The 26353-nt window shown below is 40.2% G+C and overlaps 1 protein-coding gene across 1 annotated transcript in view; it reads right to left on the reverse strand.

Moving 5' to 3' along the window:
- Positions 1 to 2503: 2503 nt before the first annotated feature.
- SYNE1 (spectrin repeat containing nuclear envelope protein 1) overlaps positions 2504 to 26353 on the reverse strand; it is a 503778-nt gene continuing 479928 nt past the window's right edge. The window contains exons 136-146 of the mRNA XM_084624934.1: positions 25235 to 25568; positions 24104 to 24172; positions 22769 to 22911; positions 20975 to 21101; positions 19539 to 19750; positions 18048 to 18248; positions 17351 to 17479; positions 16576 to 16788; positions 15184 to 15276; positions 13339 to 13397; positions 2504 to 3686 (exon numbers count right to left, since the gene is read on the reverse strand). Of these exons, the coding sequence (XP_084481060.1) occupies positions 3446 to 3686; positions 13339 to 13397; positions 15184 to 15276; positions 16576 to 16788; positions 17351 to 17479; positions 18048 to 18248; positions 19539 to 19750; positions 20975 to 21101; positions 22769 to 22911; positions 24104 to 24172; positions 25235 to 25568 (1821 nt within the window). The 3' untranslated portion in view covers positions 2504 to 3445. The remainder of the gene's footprint in view (positions 3687 to 13338; positions 13398 to 15183; positions 15277 to 16575; positions 16789 to 17350; positions 17480 to 18047; positions 18249 to 19538; positions 19751 to 20974; positions 21102 to 22768; positions 22912 to 24103; positions 24173 to 25234; positions 25569 to 26353) is intronic.

The following is a 26353-nucleotide window of genomic DNA, read 5'->3' on the forward strand; positions in this document are numbered from 1 at the left end:
TTTGGATTGTTATTGAGCAGAATCTGTCATCAGCATGGAAGCATGTCCTCTGGAATGGTGGTTGAAGCATGAAGGGACATATGAATCTTTAGCATATTTGGCACATAAATATCTTGTGATGCCAGCTACAACAGTGCCGTGTGAATGCCTGTTCTCACTTTCGGGTGAAATTGTAAACAAGAAGCGGGCAGCATTCTCTTCTGAGCAATTGGCTGAACAAGAAGTAGGACTGAGTAGACGTGTAGGCTCTAAAGTTTTACATTGTTTTATTTTTGAATCCAGGTATTTTTTTACATAATTCTACATTTGTAAATTCAACTTTCATGATAAAGAGATGCTACTACAGAACTTGCAATGGGGGAATTGAAAAATATGTCTTTTTTTACAGTGCAAATATTTGTATTAAAAATAAATATAAAGTGAGCACTGTACACTTTGTATTCTGTGTTGTAATTGAAATAATTATATTTGCAAATGTAGAAAACGTCAAAAATATTTAAATAAATGGTATTCTATTATTGTTTAACAGCACGATTAATTGTGATTAATTTTTTTAATTGCTTGGCAGCCCTACTTTGTACCCTTCCTAATAGTTCCCCCCTCCCACCTTCCCTCCCTCTCCACGATAACCAGGATTGGCCAGTTTCCATTTCACCCCCTCTTCCCTCCACATTTCTGATTTTCTCTGTAGTCTACGCCCTCCCACCCGCATAGCCCAGGGGTTGGGAGTTAAAGGCCAGAGGAACCAATCAAGAGATGCCCTAAACATAGTGAAAAGTCACTGCAAACCAAGTCGTCTCTCTGAAGATACCGACACTTCTCCCCTCCTTGGAGGATGTGGGTAGGGAGGGCACTCCTGGAAGACCTCACTGTCCTTGCTGGCTTCTCCTCTACTGCAGTGGAAGGCTCAGCTCCAGCAGAAGATTTGACGGATAGAGGCTCCTGCATGGTCACCATACACCAGCCTGGCCCAAGTGGCCCCAGCATTCAGAGGTATTGTGGAGTAAGCAGTAAGAAAACTGAATGAGGACAGCCATGGACGAGAAGCTTGCAAATCTCAGGGACAGGGAGAATAGCAAAGCTGCAACTGGATGGGAAAGGCTGGTAAAAGGACAAGAAGTTCAGTTTTGAATGGAGAGTTTGTGCTAATGGTTGGAGATGCAGGAGGCAGATGTGACAGTCGGTAAAAGGGGTAGAGAGGCAAGTTTCTGAGCTGGCAAAACAGAAATGATAGTGAAAATCATGGGAGTGGAAAAGAGCCCACCTTGTTCTAAACATCTGTTCCACTTGAGAATGTGGGAGGTGATCATCTATCTACACCTGGAAGGCTAATTTAAAGCTTAATTTCTTACCTATTACCTCCTGTATAGGACTGTATAATCTTTTTCTCCCTCTAATTTTTAATTCATGTACATTAGAATGTACTGATCCCTAGGAAGTCATAGGTGAGGCTGTCTGTGTACTCTTCCTAGCACCCTTTTTGGTGAACTCCTTGAAGATAAAACTTTAATGCTGTTTATTAATTTCAGGCTGTGTGCTTGCTTTCAGATAACATTTGCTCGCTTCCTTGCCCGTGTTGCCATCTCGTGCTTCACAATCTCAGCTTTCCTTTTATAAAAGCTCTCTAATCCGTATGGCTGAAAAGAAACCTTAATCCACTGTATCCAATTCAGTGACATCTGCCCAAGAATCTGGAATAATTGCTGTGAGATTTATTAACTGCCCCACATGTTAACTCAAATGCCTACTGGTGATAATTTTAATGGCCTCAATAGCTCAGTTCTAATCAGTCTCAATTCAAACCATTGCTACCCAGAAAGGCAATCTCAAGAAGCATCAATAATGCAAGTAGTTTTGTTTTGTCCAGGCTCAGCAAAAACAGGACTTCTTTCTTTCTGCTTACACACTCCAGTCTATTCGCTCTTTAAATGAAAACATTTGTTCCTAAAATTAATGGGAAAATATACAGTATGCGTAATGGCTTTTTTTTTTAAAAAAACAGAAAAACTTATTAAACCAGAGATAACTTTAGGGCAACACTCTGCAATTTCTCAAACTTGAAAAGAATTTTGTTTTGGTTAAGTTATGACTCATAAGCTATGTGAAGTGCCTGCCGCTGATCAGAGAGTGAGTTTGCTGTAATGTTTCTCAGAAATTTATGAGTTTTCATTTTGTTCTGTTTTTCTGCTATTTATGCTTGTGTGTTGGGTATATTCCATGACAATACTTCAGCTATTGGTCAAGCATAAATATCAGTCTTAATGTCAGTCTATATCAAGCTGCTACGGAGAAGATTTAAATGTTTTCAACTCACAAAAAACAGTCTTCTTCAATGTTGACTGGTAATAATAATAACTGAAGTATGGGAAGCAGCGTATATACATATAAAACTAACAGTTTGGGAAACATGGACTGTAAGAAAGATTAGAAAAATCTGGAGTTTCCAAATGTTAATTCATAATTAAGCAGGCTTTTATATTCATCACTGATTCTACAACCGTACACTTTCCCATATCTCATACGGTTCTGCAGCAATTTTGCAAGATCTTCCCATTCCCACAGATTCCTTCTACAATTCATTATTACAGCATTTCCTTTTATTTTATGTTTTTTCTTTGATAATTGCAGCATATACATCGTCTTATAATTGTTTTTACCATACATTTCTCATTCTAAACTTACAGGTTTCTATAATTGTCATTAAAAAGCACGTAGACAAAATATTGTATGGTATCTATGATAAATGCAAATAAATCATTACCAACAAAACTTGGCTTAGCAAACTGTACATACATAAATAGGTTCCTTTTTATACTTGATATTCGATATTTTTTTTCTCATAAAACCTTCCAGGATCTTATTTATTACATCCATTTGTTTAAACCTTAAAAAAGTGCCTTTCAGATTTACAGCCTGTGCATCCAAAGAAAAGGTTAGAACACCATGCCCAAAACAAAAAACAAGGAAAAATAGTACATTGCCATACAAGCTCTTTAAAAATGTATGTTACAAAGTCTTTTAAATGTCCTTAGCACTGGTTCATTTGAATACTGTAAGATACTGATAGTATATTTAACAAAGATCAGCTAATAACTCATTCAGAGAAAAGGTTCTCTTGACAGTATAAAGTCCTTGGGCTATGCACAGCACAGGGCAGTGACCCAGATATAAAGTGGCCAGAAGATCCAGAATGTTGGAGAGAAAGAAAATTCCCTCACTTATTTCATAGCCTTCTTAGTGCCAGGGATGTGAGTTTTGAAAGGATATTACTCACGTAATGCATTACACATTTTGGTACGGATACATTATTAATTTAGTGCCAGCAGAATGATATGGGAACATTGGCTACAATAGATAGATAAAGCTGCCACGTTGAGTGCATTAACATTTGAAACAGGCCTATTTCCTGACATGCTTCTCCAACTTTAATAGCCGTTCTACTCCTTCATAAAGGAGGAGGGCCATTAGTATATCTTAACATAGGGTGGAAGGACCGGGCAAAATTATTCGATAGGGTACAGCTGTAATCCTCCTCAGTCATTGGTACAAGGCAGGCAAGACCAATCAAGAGCAGCAGAAGAAGCTGTAGTGGTAGAGCAGCTCTGAGGACTCTCAGGAAGAAGGACGGGTGCTGCTGAGCTGCCAGTGTCTCAGAATGGGAGGAATCTGAGCCACCTCTTATGGACCTGAGAAAAGAAATCAATACAGGATAAACAGAAGTCTTACCAAAATGGACACTGCTTTCTGGAATATAACAACTCTTCCCAGAGCATTCATTTTAATGTCAATACAAATTCTATACTTTTCCATGAGAAAAAATGAATGGCTTGTACTCTCTAGACAAGACAAAATATATTCTATCATGTCAGCTGCTGACTCAATCAATATCTACACACAGTCTAGAAGGGAAACCATCCATTGCTTTAAGTGTCAACTGCATTTCCTTTTAGGAAGTATCATGATGAGTCATGCAACCAGAGCAATAATATGCCAGTGTTGGATTAGAGGGATCTCAGTCTCCACAGAGTACAGCATAGCTTCATTTTGCACTGAATCAGGAGTTAAAGTAACTGAACTTGAATGGACTTCTTACCCTTTCTGTGTAACTTATTTCCTTGCTGTCTTTCTATGACAACGTATTACTAGCATGGTAGTCACAGCCTACTCTCAATATCTGATGGGGAGGTAGGCCTTGAGGTCAACATTTCCTGACCTGTACACCTGAAGTTAAGCATCTAAATCCATAGCAATTTTTTAATCAATGGGATATGTGGGAGCTCAGCACCCCTGAAAAACAAAAATCAGGTTATCAATTTAGATGCCTAATTTTAGGTACCCACATTTGAGAATTCTGACTGAAATTTTTAGCTTTTTCTGTAACACGGAAGTTCTTCTTTCTAGTACTGGATACAATTTGAATTCCATTTTGACACAAACCCATAATTGCTGGAACTAGAGGTGCTCCCGCACCCCGTTACTTGAAGCGGTTTCCATAATATTCAGGATTTACAGTTTGGTTTAATGGCTCTCAGCACCCCCACTATAAAAATTGTTCCAGCTCCTCTGCACAAACCTTCCCATTTTGTCCTCTTGACCCAACCTGTCAGAAACCTACTACATGTGTGACCAACCAAAAGGCTTCTTAGCAGTTAGATGGGTTGATAAAAGATAGCCTGAAGGTTAAGAAACCCAAACAGAATGATTTAGGTACACTATTTAGGTGGCATGGAAAGGTACTGTGTTTTGGCAAGTACTAAAATGCAGAGGAATTTAACGGTTCTCAAGCTATCTCCTAATACTGCAGCATACTTCAATCTTGTTTCAGTTCTCTTTATTATCAAGTGTCTATCTGATATGGAAAAATCAATGAGGAAAGGACTCCTCATTTTTGCTGATACAGACTAACATGGCTACCACTCTGAAACCTATCTGATATGGAAGTCTCACAGCAGTTTGATTACAGTTCAGTGAGAACACAATGGTGTACTGAGGTTAAGGAGGTGGAAAGATGTATGTAAAACAGCACAAAGGAAAACAAGACGCCATCGTCAGAATTACATTTGTCTTGATGACAATTTTGGTTACATAGCCACGAAATTATACCCTTTCCTGTACCTTCTGGATCACTGAAGTAACTAGTTCTCGAATTATTAATATTTTACTGGAGGACATCATTTGTTGTTACTAGCTCACTTATCTGCAGATGTCTTCCCAGGCTGAAGACTTAAAATGAAGCCAGGCAGCTTTTGGTTATGTTTAGTTGACTAATGGAGAGCTGAATATTCGGGCCCACTAAATGATTAACTTACTGGGATGATTAGGTCAAGAGGTCAAGATCAAAACAAAAGATTACACATTGCTTAAATCCACAGCATTGGAGCCAGAATGGAAAGCTGCTTATTCTTGCATCATGTAAGATCATATATTATATAGAACGCAATGAAAGGACATGGCACATTTAACAGCATCAGAGCATTCCATATTAAAGTTCAATTAGACCAGGCCTTCCACTGTCTAAGAATGCCAAAACAGAGAGTTAATGGGCTGAGGTAAGAACAAAAGGAACATGGAGTGCTTAATTATCTTCCAAGCATTTCACTGCAGAGTTTACATACTTACGTGGCTTTTTGCATAAAAACTATTGCTTACAACTCATCAACAGGTGCCACATTTTGTAGTGTCCACTTGTCATTGGAGTTAATGATCATGATGTGAAAAGTAGAGTCTTTTTTTTTAATAGTTACCCAGTGACCTGAACGTCACCTGAAAATGTCTCTGGGGCTACCAAGAGGGTCTCCAAGGGAATTTCCAAGAGACAGATCAAAGGAGTGGGCTTGTTCATCAACTAGTAATTTTCCCCTCTTCTCAAGACTATGGTAGCAGAAATGCACCATCACCGATTTTGTTTCTGTATTTCTTGAAAAACATAAAACCATGAAAAGTAAAAGGTGGTGGTGGAAAGTGTATGGAGGCTCTCGATGAAGAGCCTAGTTAATTCTCTGAAGAATTAATGCTGTTATTGGAAAAGTGCTCTGAAATATAGTAGTAGTAGAGCAGGGCTGTAAACATTAATGGGCTAATACTGTATGAAATGATCCAAGACGTGAATAATGAAACATTTGCCTCTGTAGGAAACTACTTCAAAGGGTCTGTTTTAAAATGTTCAAGTGCTATATTCCTTTGGCGACACAGCTGCTGTTTATCACACTTACTCATACCATAATGGACAAATTAATAGTGATGGAAAACTGGATACGCAGCTCAAAGTGTTTAATGAGGGTGGAAAGGGGTGATTAAATGGTAACATCTGCAACCAAAGACCTGCTGCGCTATTGAAGTAAATGGAAAACTTCCTATCAATTTCAGTGGGTGGGGATTGGGCCCAAATGCTATTACAATATATAACTTTGGGGGAAAGCGTAGTTTGTTTTCCTTGCCCATGCATTCCCTGCCTTCTCTTTCAGACTGCTCTGCCGTTTGTCACATTGACAGCTGCTCAGTTTGGACTGCAGTCAGACCACTTCACAATTGTTCTTTACTCCCTTAAACAGATACTAGTGACTAGATATTGTGGAAGGCGCAACTGCAAATCTGACCAACTGCATGTTTCCTAATGTCAAACCAAGTCATCTACACAAGAACTCTGATGACTTGACCTTAGGCTACAAAAAGCAGTCGAATTCCTCGCCCACGGAGTTTGCGAAGTCTGGAGAACTTGTCCTCTACTCTTGTCTCTCCTGAAAAGCTTAGCTGGTAGGCAGAAGTTAAATTATCATGCACGGTTACCAGAGGAGAAGGGGGAATTCTCATTTCGGCTCCTGTGTATCTCTTCACCTTACTGCTCAGTATGCAGCTAAATTAGCTGTTCTTTGCTACTGCGTGTTCTACATTGGCTACTCTGCCTCCCTCCTTCCCCCAAAGTTAGCTAGTTTACATTGTAAAGAAGATTAATATATCCATTTTACAGGTGGTTAAACAGGCAGTTTAACTGACAAACCCAAAGTCAGAGTGAGTGGCAGAACTGGGAACAGAACCATGGAGATCTGAGCCCAAATCTCCAGGTCTATTCAGTACACTACACTGCCTGCTATTATGCAGTTGAAACCAGTAAGAATCCTGTGGCCTGGTTTGGTTCAAGAATTAAAGGTGAGTTTATAAAGTTGCTCTTTGATTCGGGATGGAAGCGGGTGGTGGTGTTAGGAAGTGGGGACTGAATCAGTGGCGCCAGAACTTGAATAAACCTGCCCAAGAGAGACAATGTAAACGCACTGATGCAAATTGCACAATTATTTTTGTCTTTTTAACATTTTAATCACTTCAAAAAATCTGCAGGCATTGGTCCAGGTGTACATTTTCTGAAAGCTCTGTTAGGGGAAAATGCACTTTTGGGATTTGCTTCTCCTAATTAGCATGCAACAGCTGGTACTGCCTCGCAAAACAGATTCATGCCACAATGTAATTGTGGAGATTTGGGAGGATATCTTGGTAAATAGATATGGGTTATGTGACAAATCAACTGGATAAAGTAAATATGTTAACCTATTTGTTATGATAATGGAAAGGAAGAATGTCATCAAGCTTAATATAAAACCCCGCTGACCCTCAAATTTTTAAAGTAAGTAACTTTCCATTGCAAAATCCTATGGGATAAACATTTCTAATTTGTCTTTGGTTCTCCCTTACACTGTAGTCTATTAGGGTTTGCTGATCCAGTGCAAGATCAAACACAAAGTACTCTGATCAGAGGCATGTCAAAATATTAAAGAACACAGTGACAGCTTGTACTGCTTTATCAGTTAAAACCACATTACACATCAACCACAACCTGTCTGGCTTGCGCATTTGATTAAGTTTCCTATTCAGTAGTAACTCATTTGTATTCCACGCTTGTCTGAATGACAAATTGAATATTGTGTTGAACAGCTATGAGATGTGTTAATATACAGTGCTGAACAGAGCTGATCTGAGAGGTGCCGCACAGATGCCACTATTAGAATGTGGGCTGATCCCAAAGCTGCAAAGCGCTACTAAGACACACGCTGGGCCAGTCGCTCACCCCTACAACACAGAAGCCTTCCCAAAGGGGTGTGCGTGTGGCTGGGCATGTAGAGGGGAGCAGAGGAGCAGACACAACATACTCCTTTACTTCAGTGTTGCTAGTGCAAGCATGCTTATCGGCCTGATTTAAACTTTGTTCTTCAGATCGGTTCATAAAAGACCTATGCGTAGCTGTTAATGGTCATAGATTAAGTTTCCGATCCCCCCCAACCCCCTTCTATAAGAAACAGAATGCCAAGCCTTATACTGACTGGAGGTAGAAAAATTCTCCCTGATTCTCCATTTGAGAGAAGAACAGAGAACTGGGGTCACATGTATAAGTATACAACACTTATTCTGTATGTTATTTTACTGTTTTTTTCAACCAAGCAATCTACTTTCTTGGAAGCATTGGAAGACTAAATGTTCTACCTACCATACATCACTTGGATTTTGATTGTGAACTGGTACAGCTACAAAGTCATGAACTGAATCTCTATAAAAAGAACAGGAGTACTTGTGGCACCTTAGCAACTAACAAATTTATTAGAGCATAAGCTTTGGTGGGCTACAGCCCACTTCATCGGATGCATAGAAATGAACATATAGTAAGAAGATATAGAGAAGGTGGAAGTTGCCATACAAACTGTAAGAGGCTAATTAATTAAGATGAGCTATCATCAACAGGAGAAAAAAACTTTTGTAGTGATAATCAAGATGGTCCATTTAAACAGTTGACAAGAAGGTGTGAGGATACTTAACTTAGGGAAATAGATTCAATATTTGTAATGACCCAGCCACTCCCAGTCTCTATTCAAACCCAAGTTAATGGAATCTAGTTTGCATATTAATTCAAGTTCAGCAGTTTCTCACTGAAGTCTGTTTTTGAAGGTTTTCTGTTGCAAAATTGCCACCCTTAAATCTTTTAGGGAGTGGCCAGAGAGGTTGAAGTGGTCTTCTACCGGTTTTTGAATGTGATGATTCCTGATGTCAGATTTGTGTCCGTTTATTCTTTTGCGTAGAGACTGTCTGGCACTGAATTTAGCCGTATGGAACAGAAATCCATCAACTTCATGAAAAAACTCGTACAGATACAGACAGACATCATCTTCCATTCCAAATGCAAACAGATGGACATCATACCAAAAGGACTAAAAGGTAAAACATCCATTACAATCTACATATCACACAGACTATGCTGAGAGATTGTGTCACACACTCTCAAAGAAACTGTGAAACCACCTGATCAACATCTATACAGCAAACAGGGTAAGATTAAGAATGAGCTCTCAAAACTGGATACTCTCATAAAAAAAAAACAACCTTCCACACAAAATTCGTCATGGATAGATTTTACAAAAACTAGACAAGCCATTTACAACACAAACTTTGTTTCTCTACAAAGGAAAAAGGACACTAAACTATCTAAACTGCTACATGCCACAAGAAACCACAACAGTAGTTCCCTTAACTCACCCAACAATATTATTAATCTTTCTAGCTGTACTCTTAGCCCGGCAGAAGAGTCTATCCTATCTTGGGGCCTCTTCTTTTGTCACTCCAGGCCCACGAACATGATACAGTTCTCCGGTGACCTAGAATCCTACTTTCGACATCTCTGACTCAAAGAATATTTCCAACACACCTCTGAACCACATACTAACCCACAGAATCCTTCCTATCAACACTACAAAAAGAAGGATTCTGCGTGGACTCCTCCTGAAGGTCGAAACAACAGACTGGACTTCTACATAAAGTGCTTCCGCCGACTTCCCCAGGCTGAAATTGTGGAAAAGCAGCATCACTTGCCCCATAACCTCAGCCGTGCGGAACACAATGCCATCAACAGCCTCAGGAACAACTCTGACATCATAATCAAAAAGGCTGACAAAGGAGGTGCTGTCATCATCATGAATAGGTTGTAATATGAACAAGAGGCCGCTAGGCAGCTCAACTCCACATTCTACAGGCCATTATCCTCTGATCCCATTGAGGATTACCAAAAGAAACTACATCATCTTCTCAAGAAACTCCCTGAAAAAGCACAGGAACAGATCTGTGCGGACACATGCCTAGAACCCTGGGGTATTCTATTTGCTACCCAAGATCCATAAACCTGGAAATCCTGGACGCCCCATCATCTCAGGCATTGGCACCCTAATAGCAGGATTGTCTGGCTATGTGGACTCTCTCCTCAGGCCCTACGTTACCAGCACTCCCAGCTACCTTCGAGACACCACTGACTTCCTGAGGAAACTACAATCCATCGGTGATCTTCCAGAAAACACCCTCCTGGCCACTATGGATGTAGAAGCCCTCTACATCAACATTCCACACAAAGAGGGACTACAAGCCGTCAGGAATGGTATCCCTGAGAATGTCACGGCAAACCTGGTGACTGAACTTTGTGACTTTATCCTCACCCACAACTATTTCACATTTGGGGACAATGTATACCTTCAAATCAGCGGCACTGCTATGGGTACCCGCGTGGCCGCACAGTATGCCAACATTTTTATGGCTGACTTAGAACAATGCTTCCTTAGCTCTTGGCCCCTAATGCCCCTACTCTACTTGCGCTACATTGATGACATCTTCATCATGTGGACCCACGGAAAAGAAGCCCTTGAGGAATTCCACCATGATTTCAACTATTTCCATGCCACCATCAACCTCTGCCTAGACCAATCCACACAAGCGGTCCATTTCCTGGACACTACTGTGCTAATAAGCGATGGTCACATCACCACCACCCTATACCGGAAACCTACTAACTGCTATACTTACCTATATGCCTCCAGCTTCCATCCAGGACACACCACACGATCCATTGTCTACAGCCAAGCTCTACAATACAACTGCATTTGCTCCAATCCCTCAGACAGAGACATACACCTACAAGATCTCTATCAAGTGTTCTTACAACTACAATACCCATCTGCTGAAGTGAAAAAACAGATTGACAGAGCCAGAAGAGTACCCAGAAGTCACCTACTACAGGACAGGCCCAACAAAGAAAATAACGCCACTAGCCGTCACCTTCAGCCCCCAACTAAAACCTCCCCAGCGCATCATCAAAGATTTACAACCTCTCCTGAAAAATGATCCCTCACTCTCACAGATCTTGGGAGACGGGCCAGTCCTCGCTTACAGACAGCCCCCCCAACCTGAAGCAAATACTCTCCAGCAACCACACAACAAAAACACTAACCCAGGAACCTATCCTTGCAACAAAGCCCGATGCCAACTCTGTCCACATATTTATTCAAGTGACACCATCATAGGACCTAATCACATTAGCCACACCATCAGGGGCTCATTCACCTGCACATCTACCAATGTGATATATGCCATCATGTGCCAGCAATGCCCCTCTGCCATGTACACTGGCCAAACCGGACAGTTTCTACGCAAAAGAATAAATTGACAAAAATCTGACATCAGGAATCATCACATTCAAAAACCAGTAGGAGAACACTTCAACCGCTCTGGCCACTCCGTAAAAGATTTAAGGGTGGCAATTTTGCAACAGAAAGCTTCAAAAACAGACTCCAACGAGAAACTGCTGAGCTTGAATTAATATGCAAACTAGATACCATTAACTTGGGTTTGAACAGAGACTGGGAGTGGCTGGGTCATTACACATATCGAATCTATTTCCCTAAATTAAGTATCCTCACACCTTCTTGTCAGCTGTCTGAATGGGCCATCTTGATTATCACTACAAAAGTTTTTTTTTCTTGCTGATAATAGCTCATCTTAATTAATTAGCTTCTTACAGTTTGTATAGCAACTTCCACCTTCTCTGTATGTATATATCTATCTTCTTACTTATGTTCCATTCTATGCATCCGATGAAGTGGGCTGTAGCCCACAAAAGCTTATGCTCTAATAAATCTGCTAGTCTCTAAAGTGCCACAAGTACTCCTGTTCTTTTTGCAGATACCGACAAACATGGCTGCTACTTTGAAATGAATCTCTACACACATTTAAACATGGCAAATAATTTGGATATTGACTAGTTCTAAATTCTAGCAGTTTTTGCTCCTCCCCCGCACCAATATTTCACGCTATTCCATTGTTGAACAAAAGCCTGGTTTGTCTTTATGGAATAAAAGTCATCAAGTACAAAGTTCATTCAAGGTTTTTTTGAATTCCTGACCATTGCTCAATCACTGTATAAATCTATTTTGGCCTGGCTTCAAACCTAAAATGTCTTGCATTTGAACAGGAACTATTTTAATGAATTTCAATTTTACTACATAGATGACACAGAAAGTGTAAGTTTGATTACAGTTCCATATATATTTTCACCCCCTCTACTCCCCATCCCCGCCGCATAATTTTAAATTCTTGTTGCCACTCACTAGATGCTGGAATGGGACAAGGGCCTGTACCTTATACTGTTTACATGTTTGTTTTGCTTTTTTAAAAAAAATTTGTTTATTCGATAGGGCGAAGTGATCTGATCAGCGAAAGAGTGAAGGGACACACACATCACACCAACAACAGAGAATGCAGAAGCACTGTTAGCCGCAGAGATGACAGATTGCTGGAGACAAGGTGGAAAGCAAAAAGCTGCAGCTGCAAGTCTGCTCTCTAGTGTTCATCCAGAAATGGGGCAGCACTGCTCCTAGAGTGATACATGGATGCAAGCACTTGTCAAGTGTCACATTAATGTCAGTGTGTTTTATCTGCAAAGAAGTTCTATGATTGCAGAGAGAAAAGATGCTACCAATTTTTAGGATGAAAATTCTCAAATTCTGACTTTTCATTCTGAATGATGAGAACTGAAAACCCACAAACTGAACAAAATATTAACAAAAATTTAAAAAAAAAAGAGAGGATGTTAGTGTGTTTTCTCCAGATTTGTGGGTTTTACAAATTCTAAAATATTGTATTGGTCTAATACCTGCTTTAATTTAATATCTAGAAATAAAGAGGATGATAAAAAGTCTTTGCCATGAACCTCATGGTGTATCTGCTGATCAGGTCTTAATGTAACAAGCAATATTATGAATGTAAACAAACACCCATGTGATCAAATAAATAAAATAAATTTAAATGATGCTAATGGGAAGCAAAAGCTGTATATTCAAGAATGACCCAATATTTCTATTTACAGATATTTTGGTTGTAATAACTGAATCCTGCTTACAAAGGAACTTTGCACTTGAAATGGTTAATTCCTGTCCCTTTGACAGATTAAGTGTGGAGAGACACTTAATGTACATCATGGGCAATTTCCATCATCCTCTTGGAATTCTAGAGCAGAGTGTGGAAACCAGGAGAATAAGGTACCTGCTATGTGGACTGCTGACAGAGGGTCCAGGCTGAGACACACTACATTTGCCTCGTGGCTGTTTGCAATGAACAGGGGGTAAAGAAAGAAGAATGTTCAGTCCAGGCAAATAAAGACAAGCTACTGATGAAATCAAATTAAAAGTGCAGCAAAGGAAACATAAAATCAAATGAAGTGACCAATACCCATGAACCAAGGAAACTGGCTTTTCTTCTGCTCCCAGTGGAATATGAAAATGCTTTGAACAGACAAAAGGAACTTGACAGAATGTTTTAATCATTAAAATGATACATACTAGGCTTGGTACAAAAAAAAAAAGAGTTAAAACTTTTTAGCTCAAGTAATTTGTTACATGAGATAAGAATTAATTCGTCTTATTGAAAGGGATACACTTAAGTGTATTTATATTTAATTGTGGCTAATTAAAAATTATATTCCAAAAGTCACCTTTAAAAAGTCTGGCTTTCCTCTTTCCACCCATAATTTTGAGGGCCAAATAACTGTGGGTGCATTACTGCACTGGCAATTATTTCCTAGCACAATTAATGTAGCTTAGACGGTTAACAAGCTTAAAGTCTCTGGATGTTAGGCAATTATTATTACAAATATAGTACTGGTGATGTGCTTGGCATTAGAATTCTAAGAGACATCAATTTTTGTTTCAAAATTACAGATGCAAAAAGGGAGGCCCTCAGGAGTCTTGCATCTTACACTGTACATTATGGACAAAAATGAAGAAAATAATGTATGTAAACCACAGTATTGTATTAGACATGAACAAATACAGATTAAAAGGTTAATATGAGGCATACTACATTTCTACCAATTCTTTAGCCAAAGTTTGCTATAGTAAATTACTTTATCACTTTCTGCAGTGTGCAGGAATCTTCTAGTTTATGGTATCATGACTTTTATTAGTAATTTTGTAAAAAGTAGCTAATAAAATGTGAAATTAATGACTCCAGAAATAAAATTATCATGTTTCATGTTGTTCTCAACCTTTTTGAAAAGCCAGTATTCCTTTACATTCTCAAACTCGGATCTGAAGCAAACTAGTGAATGTAGCAGAATCAATTTCAAGAGACCACAAAGTTCATCAGGACAGAACTCAGATGTTTTATAAAAAGTGCAAATGAAAAACTGATAGTTAAGAACTAAGGAAAACTGAATAATAATTAAAATAAATCAACCAAAAGAACTGTAAAGAAAGACAAAAATTCCAGTTCCATACAGGGATCAAAGTGTGGAGAAGTAGAGTGCAGCATGGCATGGTGCATTTCTTGTATTGTGTTCTAGTGGTGACAACATGCATCATTAGAGCTGTTGACACAACCATTGATCAGGTTCTGTTCCAGTGTTCCTGCCAATACCTTATAAACTTTCTATGCAGCCTCTCATCCAGAGTCTCAATAAAATTCTGGCTCCAGCTACAGTTTTAATTGATCATGAAAAGAAAGTTTTATTGAGGTTCTTGACAAAGTAGCTCTGCAGAGGATGCCAGGTAGAAAGCAGAGGGATTGGCTGCAACTGTGCTGGGACAAGACCAGACCTTGGGATGCTGCCATTGCTTGAACAGAATACAAGAGAGTGTGTGTGCCATACCACAAAACTCCATCCACACTTTGAGCCCAGATTTTATACAGAGCATTTTCTAATTCTGATTTCATGCAGGGAGAGAGATGCAGCAGGGTTGGGGAAGCAGCTTTGTTTGAGGGGAATTCTTGGTTTGTGCCCTTTTCTTTCCTATCAGGGAGAAGGTGTAGACCTCTCAGCTGACTCCAGCTACTGTAAATATCTGGTGCTCCCGCCCAAGAGGTGATAGAATGTATCTGGCATGAAATTACCGTTCTCTGTCTGCTTGGTGTGCTTCTTCCAGATACAGGACTGAGGGATCCTGAAGTGTCCAGTTCATCAGCTGAGGACCATGAAGACAAATCCTAAAGTTCAGAATCATAAGAGATTAGAAGAACATAAGTAATCTCCCAAGGAAACCACACTCAGAAAAAGGGGATTAAATCCTTGGTTTTAGAGAAGTGCTTTGCACTACTGATCCTTGAACTATGACAAAGGGAGGTTTAAATTTACACAAATCTGTAGGATTAAATCACTATAAATTACACATTAGGATCTGAAGAGAAAGACAGGCAAATGAATACGCTGCCAGAAATAACATTTAACTGCCCAAGGTAAGGCAAAGGCAGTACCAAGAAAACGACGGCTCTTTATTGGTTTTTAGAAGGTAAAGAGGTGCTGTGTACTCAGTGAAAATTCCCACTGGAATCCCAGACATCGTTTTATACAGAGAGAGAGAGAGAGAGACAGACAGACACACTGGCCAGACTGAAAACAGATCACATTTTTCATACTTTGTACTAATTCAGGTTTTGGGGACTACAAGAGGAGGGACTGAGAACAATGGAGAGTGTTAAAGTCTTCTATCTGACTGGGGCATGTACAATGAAGACACAAGCATAACATTCCCCTTGCCCACACTCTCATCTGCAAGATAACTTGTGCTGCTATGGAGTACACTTCCAAAGCTAAGAAAACACAAACAAACAGGGTCTTTGTTAGCACACTAGAGAATTTATTTCAAGCTTTTTCATTGGTTTGCCAATAGGAAAGTAGATGCTGTTTACTCTGTGGAAATAATGTACATGCCACAGGTTCAGATACTGCAGCTACAGTAGCTACCCCATGTACTTTGCCAGTCGACTGAATCAGTGGCAGCAAAGTAGGCAGCCAAGGCTGGAAGTTGAACCCAGAAAAATTCAGACAGGAAATAAGGTGCCAATTTTTAACAGTGAGGATAATTCAACGACTGGAACAGTTTACCCAGGGTCATGCTGGATTTACTATCACTGGCAATTGTAAAGCAAGATAGGGTGTTCTTCTAAAAGATTTGCTCCAGCAATGTTTTTTTTTTTTTTTTACGGGGGGGCAGGAATGTTCTCTGGCCTATGGAACACAGGAGGTCAGACAAGATGACCACAGTGGTCCTGTCTGGCCTCGGAATTTATGAATTGCTGTCTCAGAGACAGGAAAGTATTGGACAGTAGAAATTACGAAGGACATTTCATAATGGGTTCATACCACTTAGACAGGCATCACAGTCCCAAGCAACAAAATAAGGGTCAGTGGTGTATTTTACAGCTGATCACCTGAAAAAGGTCAGTGTGATTACAAAATTAGCCCTCAATGAGTGGTAAAGGAGAGAACACAATAGGACGATTTACCAGCTGACTGCTTGAAATGTCTAAGATTTTCTCTAGGTCCTTGATGTGATGTGTGACCTCTTTCAGTAGGAGCTTGAGTCTGTTTCCAATGACATGGACCTTCTCTTTAGCTTCCAGGCAGTCCTTGCCTTCAGCATTGACCAGCAGTTGGCAGGACATATCTTGGAGTGACACCACTTTCAGCTGAGACTCTAGCAACTCGCGTCTGATTTGCTATTGCAAAGCCAAAGAATCACATTTTCTACTTAAATATTATGAAACATGCAAAAGAGAATGCTAGAACTTCCACAAAAACAATAAAACAGACAGATGGCAGTGACTTCGGTTTCCAAGACAATCACAATAGACTCACTGAAAAAAGCTCCACTAGCCCTAAAATCCTGGCAGGCTATAATGAAGAAAGGTGATAAATGCCTGGCAATTTCTTCTAAACCTCATATCATGAGCAGTAGACTTTTTTTTAGAGTTCCCGTCTAGCCCAGCAAGTTGCAATTAAAAATAGCCTTTCCAAAATAACAACCCCAAACTGAAAAAAACAAACCAACAGCCAATAAGGTAATTAGACCGATGCTTTGTATGTTAAACCAAATGTTTTTAACCACCAATTTCACTACTCCCTCTACCCATACTAAAGAGAATCCCGGACCTGCTTAGTACCACATGGTTAAGTATACTGTATACCTCACAGACCAATCACTAACCTCCAGAACTACCTTCTCTCTGCTTGTCAATTTTTTTTGAAGGCTTTAAACATTCCAGGCATTTATGATCCTACCATTAGAAGTCTGTGATGATCCTGTAGAGTGTCCAAGTCTTGGTTTGGATTAATAGGCAAGATCTCATTTTTTCTTCTATCAATGTTCTCCAACCAAAGTAGCAAACCGTGGCTCATTTCATGGAAATCCTACAAGAGACATGAGAGCGCTTAAGAGAACCCTGAATTATGCTGAGGTTTTCTGCCACATTGCTATTTCCCACAACAGATTTGACTGGCTATATTCTTATATTACTATAGATTACAAGCCTATATTAGTATACTATATTACAGTATTATTGCAAATACTCGATGGGTCTGATACCCCTGCCACTGCATGAATACTGTTCTGCTCTGGTAATGATTTATACCCACTTTGCATTTGCTTTGCTTAGGTGTGAATGCTAGCATACAGAATATGGTTGTGGAGAATCATCTTTTAACTTTACTTCAGTTTAGAACACCTGGAACATGGACTTAGAACACATGCTTCAGGTAACGCACAGAGATCTTTCAAGAGCCAGCCTTCACAAACTGCATTTTAGTTTGCATATGTGGGCAGCATTAGGTTTGATCTTTCAGATTAGGAAGCTGTGAAGAAAATTATATCTCTGATATGTGTATGAGTGTAAGCTGATTATTTAAAATGAATCCCATCAGCTCTAGAATTCCTCATTATGTCCAAGAAGGGAATGAGACCCTGCATACCAATACAGACCTGACACTGCATTAGTGCATCCTGCAGTGAGCAACGCCATTCTTCAATCATACTGCATACACGTTCCCAGTGCATGTTCATCTGAGATAGGCGCTCCTGCAGCTTCTTGCTTTCTTCGCTATCAGATTGAGTGAATTCGGAGCTGCACAGGTTGATGGACAGGATGATAGCTTTGCGGTTATCAACAGCTTTCTGCAACTCCTGGATGACAGGAGAATGGAGTGAAAAACACCCAAAACTTAATTTATAGTAAGTGTGCTACAGACTTTTAGAAGAATCAAGTGTAGTGGTTGCCATTAAAGAGCAATTATTTGCTGTACGGTAATGCAAGTGTCTTTTATCTTACCAGGTTCTCTCTTTACTTAGGACAGGAAATATCTGTGGTAATACTGCAAATGTTCACTCTAACATCCACTATTTTATGTTCACAATAAAACTTAGTATAAGTCAGTTAAACTTTTAAGATTTAAAACCCTGTTGTCATGGCTGAATTTTAAAGATCAGAAGAACTGGCTTGTGTTTCGAATGTCTGAAAGGAAGCCTATTTATGCAAAGGCTGGAGCAAATATGAGATACAGGGGAAAATTGTGGTGTAGCTCCTGACAAATGCTTGACAACACTAAAGCTTCTGCCTCACAGTTATATTGAAAATTATGTTGGCTTTTTTATGTTTATCATCTTGAGACCACTGTCCATATTATTCTTTTATTTTAAAGGAGAAGAAGAGGATTCTTATGGAAGAGTCCATTTTCTCCCTAGTTTACAGCCTCTTCCCCAGGTCCTAATAATGCCCCATATCACAGTGACTTTCATATCGATGAGAGCAGCTGGACTGGATTCCATCTAAAACACATTAATGCAGCCCCTGAATTGACTAGAGGGGTCACTGAAAACAGCACCCTCCCTCTCCCCCAATACTCCAGGTGCTGAACCTGCTGCCTTCACAGTGGCTCTGACGTCGTTCTCGCCCAGGGTAGGAGACACTTGATCTAGCAGCTGAAGCTGGGTTGGGAGAATGGTAGCACAGTTCACCCAGCTTAGGACCCCTAGGAGGGCACAATGTCAGGACCCAGAGAAAGAAGAGATTGTAACTAACAGAAAAATAGGAGCGTACCATTTCTTTTAAAAACAGCTGGTTTTTGCCATGAGCTAGGGTAGGACAGATTTTAATTGATTTAATTTGGCCTTTTCTAAGCTTCATTAATTCAGCTGACTTCTGCAATTCTGGAAATGTAGCTTGCATATAAAAAGGTTTCCAACATTTATTTGGAATTTCAGGAAAATGGTGGTGGTTTATTTTTCTGCAAATAAGTGATTTCTCAAGCCATTTTTCCAGTTCCTCACCCCAATCGTTAGTCACATTCTCCTGTGCAGGGAATGCAGAAAGTGAATACCAAATAGCAACTGTATCTCATGAATGGAGTCCAATTCACATGTTGCATGGTAGGCCATTATTGAGGCAACGGACGGAAAATGGAGATAAAACCTTACTTTCAGTTTTTTAATTCGGAGCTCAATGGTTTGTATGTCAGTGCTGAGATCAAGATGACAGAGTTTCTCTAGCTCCTCTTCAGTCTCCACTAACCAAACCCAAACGTTGTTCAGGTCAGAGTTGAACTGCTGCCACTGCTGAAGGTTCTGTTTCATTCTCAGTTCCTTGCTTAGAGCTTGGGCCTGGATTAACTCCCAGCGATCGATCACACCTGCCAAAGCAGAGACATAATACAATAAAAACAAAGGCATATTCATAATATGCACAATTACATCCATGTTTACTCAGTATACATCAGCCTAAACAAAACATTATCACACACAACTTTAACTTTAGACAACACTGAGTATGTGGCTTTACATAGCAAAAGATGGACCAGCTGATCTAAAAAGTTTTCAACTCTCACTTCTATGGCTTTATGCAATTAAATATTTAGCCCACTGTGTGATATACAAGGGTGTCAGAAAACAAAAATATCCATCTATATTTGCACGCACACTTATACCTATCTATATTATAGCACTTATGTTTACAAAGCTCTTTGCAGACATTAGTTAATCTTCACAACAGCCCCGAGAGGTAGGCAATTGTATTATTACCCCCCTTTTACAGTTGGGGACACTGAGGCAAGAGACTAAATGGCTTACTCAAGGCTACATAGCAAATCCATGCCAAAGCCAGGATTAGAACTCAGGAGTGCCTTTTTTCTCTCCTGAAGCCCTAGCCCCATGGATAAAGCTGTTTCATTCATATAATGAATGACTGTGTGTGCAATAAGGATTTTGCACTTGCAGATGGCCATTTATATATTTAACTAGCCATCTGCACATATAATTACTGCTATCTGCACACATACTTGGACCTTTTCAATAAAAATGTTTGTCCTTCAATAAATATGTTTCAATTACTGCCAGTGTATAAGACAAACATCTATGTTACATGGAAATAAATAAAGGGTGTTTTCCACAGTCATTCATTCACCCCATGTGCATGTGGTTTAGAGAGGGGCAGACTACAATATTCATTTTGCTGAAAATGTAAAAGTAATTTAGACCAGTGATTAAAATGGCACAAAGGGTATTTTGTAATCTCAAGTTTAAAACACTTTTTTTCCTATCAGAAGGTATCTAACTAGTATGTACAGCATCTAGAGTGATTTGCTCAAGTGTTTAGGGATAGACATAATGTGACGAGTTACTTAAAATGTGCACATGTGTTTGATGCTTATGCCCGGTCGATACAAAGAACTGATTAATAAATAAACTGACTGTGGAAACAATCATACATACATACACGCATGGAGTAGCACAAGCTTGGTCAATCTGAAGCAAATTCCTACTTTCCTGCATAATCCCAAGCGCTTACTCTGACAATACTATACATATTGCTGCTCATTTCACATTTGTTTCCCATGGAAGGATTCAGCACTACATACCAGCTGTTTGTGTTTCAGTACTGTTCAGGCTTATAAATCCAGAGAGCTTCTCCTCTTCCTCTTTCAGTTTGTAACCAAGCCTTTTTACTGAGTCTATGCTGCCACTGCACTCACCCAGTAGCTTCATCTGTTTAAAAAAATTAAAAATAGTTCTCATCAGTCTATGCCATGGTAGAATAACTCCAGAGCTAAAAGGCTAAATACAAAGGAATTTTCAAAAACATTCTGAAAATGGGTCTTCACATGACAGAATGGGAAGCAGCCTATTGTTTTAATGATCTGCCAGTTGTGAGTGTATCTTTCGGTTTCAAAAGCCATAAGATACACTGGCCAATACAATCTCAATGAGATGTTGTGTCTCTTGATATTATTTGTATCATTTTTGCATTGATCCACACACACACACACACACACACACAAAGAATTATACATGTGAGATTTAAGGGATTAAATGTAGAGTTGAGGCTCAAACACCATTAACATAAATAATTCAGTGCCACTGTGTCAGGGTAGTGCCAGAATCAAAGAATGGATGTCTTCAGGTGACATTTTTTCTATAAACACTAAGACCCTAGGACAGTGGTGCCCAAACTTTTGAGGGTCATGTCCCCACCTTACCCTTGTCCGTGCCCCCCAAGCCATGGCTGGGAGCAGGGCCATGGCTCAGGTAGGCGGGAGAAACGGACGCGGACGGGGTAAAGGGGCCAAGGCCTAGGCTGGCAGCTGGGCCCTTGCCCAGGTACAGCTCTGCTCCCAGCCCTGCCCCCAGCCTTGACTCTGGGCCATGAATGGAGCCATGGCCAGCAGCTGAGGCTGGGGGCAGGGCCAGGAGCGGAGCTGCACTGAGGCTGGGGACAGAGCTAGGCACAGGACTGGCTGCGGGGACATGACTGCGGGTGGGACCAGAGCAGAGCTGGGGTGGGGAGTGCTGGATGATGCTCCCTCACTGCACCCATGGGGGCTGGCCTGGGCCCTGCCGCACCCCCTTGAAGGTTTCTCCGCGCCCCCTTGCAGGGGAGGGGTGGTGGTGCAATCCACAGTTTGGGGACATCTGCCCTAGGAGCTGGAAAGAAGATGATAATGGGAGACATGGGGAGTGAAAGAAAGTTACACAAGAGTGGAAAAATTATGGTGTATCCACTCATAAAATCTGTTTCATTCTGACATGAATGTCATAGAATCATAGAAATGTAGGGCTGAAAGGGACTTCGAGAAGTCATCAAGCTCAGCCGCTGTGCAAAGGCAGGACCAAATTAAAACTAGGGGCTTACAATGTTGTTTGTTGAAGTTTATTCTACAAAGTTTTCTCATCAAACTTTTTATCACTGATTCCCATATACAACATGTGTAATGTGATGTATGTTTATAATGTGTCATTAAAACAAATATCGTGCATTAGTCTATAAAATTCTGATCTTAAGAAATAAAGAAGTTTTTTTTAAAAAAAACAAGGATGATCTCATTTGAGGGATAAATGGATGTGTGTGAAATTACTCTGGGATATCTACACAAATTTAATTGGAAAATGAACTGACTGGAGTTATGTTCCTACAATCTCATGGTATTATAAACTCACAAATAATTACATAACCTCAAAATAACAATACCTGTGTGTGATCGGGGCTGAGAGGCAGTAATAGCTTTATACCTAATAAGCTGTTGCATTGCAGGAGCCATTTTTTCAATGGGTATTCTATGTTCACTTATTGGCACTTGTACCCTAAATATAGTGCCCTGCCACAAGAACCGTTATTTTAAATCCAGTCACTAGGTGGCGATACACCTTGTACTCACATATCCTTTGTAACTGGAATCTAGTTCCGGTCCGGTGGGTGTTTTGCTGCGAATGATGTTTTCTGTTTGCTGTATTTGGAAACGACTAGTGTCTAAGGCCTTGTCCAGCTGACGGATGTGTGTTTCCAAGGCACCTGGTTCTCCTGTGGCAAAATTACAAAAGATGTGACTACTGCTTTGAGATTTTTCAAAGCCTTTGCTTTATAGCCAAGGAAAAATATAAGGATTATTAACAAGGTTAGGCAGCATGAAAAGGTGGCTGCAATAGAACATGTGTTGGGAAATGACAAAGCAAATTTGTAACTGATTACATGTTACCGTGTTAGCAACTTTCCAGAGCACAGATGGTTATACTGATGAATGTGCTTGCATTGAGAACAGTAGCAAAGCTTCCATAGGTGCAAAGAGGCCTGCAACTTGTTTTGAAGAGATTCTTTCCCCTAAATAATTCTTGATCCCTCTGGAAGACTAAATTCTCAGTGGGCTTTATACCAGCCTCTCAGTGACATTTTTTGTGACATCGCTACTTCTCAGACCTGGCAATCACTCAGGACTAAGTACCTGTGCCCCTCCCCTCAGTTTTTATTTTAAAGTTCAATTTTTCTCTCTCACTTCTTTTTGCAGTTGACATTGTGGCATTTCCCCTAAAGCTAATAGAGCGGAATCTTGGTGTACCTTGAGGATTCTATTTCTATACTACTTCTGAGAATCAAAAGCAATATGTAAATACCAAGCGATGCTGTTATAGTTACGTTCACCAGGTCTAGCAGGCAATGCTTCTAAAACATGGCAAACTTGTGATTTCTTCCTAGAGATCAAGTCAATTCTGGAATATGCCTGATCTCCATTGGTTTATGTAGGAGGAGATGTTAAAAAACAACATTTTTTTTTTTAACAGTTGCAGATGCTCTCTCATCCCTTACGAAACCAGCCTCTTCCCAGAGGAAAACCAAGGGTTGGGACCCTCTTATAAGAATCTCTTATTTTGAATCCCTCTGCTACAATACTGGAGTCTGGACACCAAGGAGCCCGTACCAATTTGAGTAAAAAACTGATTAGCTACATCTAGTTAGTCAGTAATTTAGCTAAAAGGTATTGCACCCTAGCCAGCTTTTAAAAACTCTTTCCACTTCTGCTGGGTGCACTGAAGAAACAAGACCTTTACGAATGGTAGTAAAGCAGGAACGTTCTGCATTAACATGGTAGTGCTGTCATGTGAGAAAATATCTATCTTGTGAGCTGTGAGAAGTACAGCAGATGAGCTAAGAGGACACTGTTACAGGTATGGGTTGGTTTATCTGGGTCGGGCTATGCTTAGGCTTTTTTGATGCCTACCAGAGATATTTCTGAGTGCATTTTCAGTAAGTTTTACATAGTCCTCAGAGCTTTCTGGGATCTCTACATCTGCAAAAATACAAGCACAATCGGAGTTGATATCTCAGCAATTGTTGTCTTCTCGTAACAGGAAACCAACTTTTCCAGAAGGAGAGTAGATCACCAGTTCTAATTTCCAGCACATATTCCTTTTGAACATTACTAGATTCCTGCTGAAAACAGCTTTAAATAAGTCAGCCTCTTTTTAGAAGGTGTCAAAGAACTGAAAAGCACAAGACAATCACAATTAAAGACAGAACAGAATCTTGAATTTAGGCCTCACTAACAATAAATGTAGAATGTCTACATGCTTCAAACATATAGACACATTAGTCCTCATTAGTATTTGTTACACAATATGCACATAGTCATACAGACAGACAGGTCTCATGAACTCATAAAAGACCAAGTCTTGAAGTCTAAGTAAAACTTCCCAAAGATGTCAATGTGAGTCTTACCTAAGGACTGAGTAAAAACTCACTTAGACTTGAACATGTGGTCCAGTGGATGAACATGTTTGGGGGGGGGGGGGGGAGACAGATAGCTCAGGGGTTAGAGCATCAGCCTGCTAAACCCAGGGTTGTGAGTTCAATCCTTGAGAGGGCCACTTAGGGATCTGAGGCAAAAAAAAAAATTGGGGATTGGTCCTGCTTTGAGCAGGGGGTTGGACTAGATGACCTCCTGAGGTCCCTTCCACCCCTGATATTCTATGTTTCCTTGGAATTTTCTCTCCCTCCCATTTTTCTTGTGATCATCCAGTACCATTTCCTCCAGTCAAAAGACTACTAGCCAACTTTGTTACAGGCGACACTAGTCACATCTGGCAGACACAGGGTGCAATAAAATAGCCTGTTCCCTCTTTGTCATTCAGTGAATATGCCTCTGTGACATTCCAAGCCTGCACTCATACAGAAGCCTGCAATATTGTGTCAAAGACGAGGAGGCTAAAGGCACCATTCTAGGACAGCTATTTGAAGTCTTCTGGAGTTCTTTGGAATATTTTCCCATGCCTAGGAACTCCACAGCAGTATGATCCTATATGCAATATTTATTTCCCTTTACTGAGAGAGAGATGAGAGAAGCAATCAATACCTGCTATACTAGCTGCTCCCCTAAGATAGAAATCTTTGTCTTCTTGTCCTTCCTCCTCCTCTAAATGCAGTGCCGTTGAAATGGCTGTCTCCAAGTCCCGACTGAGGTCATAGTCATGATCCCATTCCAAGGGGATGGAATCTACACTTGCAGGAGTATCCCGCCCTGACCGCTCACTTCTCATCGGCTGGGCAAGTGACAGCGAGAGGTTGGAGGAGGGGTGTGGGAAGAGAACGCTGTCTGCAGATTTGTCGTGCCAGTGTATGTCAGAGAGATCTGCTGATTCATCCAGATCCACCTCTCTGTCAGAAAGGTCATGTTCATCGTCTGTCAGCTAGAAGGAAACACCAGAACAGAGACTATTAATTCAATCCTCGGAAACAACATCCTTTCTACCTGGGTCAATGAGATAAAAATGTCACGGATAACACGCAGACCGACAGGATTCCCATTTTGTATCTTTCTTTGATCCTCCTTTGATTTTTTAAAAATGCATATAAAATAAAAAGATAAAATGAGTAAAAGAGGCTAAGAATAAATTCATCTTTACTGCTTAATGCTCATCTGTATAGTCTCACGTAAGGCAACTGTCTCCAAATTTTCTCCAGATATTATCTCCACACAGACAGTAAAATTAGAGCAACATTTTGGAACCAAATTACAGAAACTATAAAAGGCGTTTATCTTGACTGTTGCTCTCATCTATTCTTTCATGTTATGAAAAGCACTTCTCACTGCTTTCCCTCAGTGGGGCTTTCCAGTTTGATTTCCAAAATCACCCTCTCTCACTTCCCAGCTGTACATTCAGTTCTGGATACTTAAAATTCCATCTGCCCTGCAAAGGAGGAGTGTCTTTATTTCTGTGAACTCAGTGCTATTCAATGGAATTCACCCTGCAGGGCAAGAAGAATGTTATGTCTCCAGTACTGCACCATCACTCTCATTCATAATGCAGGTGTGCATGTTGCTTTACAGAAATGAGACAGGTTCTTTGCCCTGAAGAGTCTGCAGTCTGAATAAGACATAACAACACAATATGTAATGATAACACACAAAGGTGCAGGGGGAAGGGAAGGATCAGGGTTACAACAAGTGAAGATCATGGGGTTTTGTCGTATA

This window comes from Lepidochelys olivacea (assembly GCF_965140295.1).
Source record: "Lepidochelys olivacea isolate rLepOli2 genome assembly, chromosome: 3".
Taxonomy (NCBI): domain Eukaryota; kingdom Metazoa; phylum Chordata; order Testudines; family Cheloniidae; genus Lepidochelys; species Lepidochelys olivacea.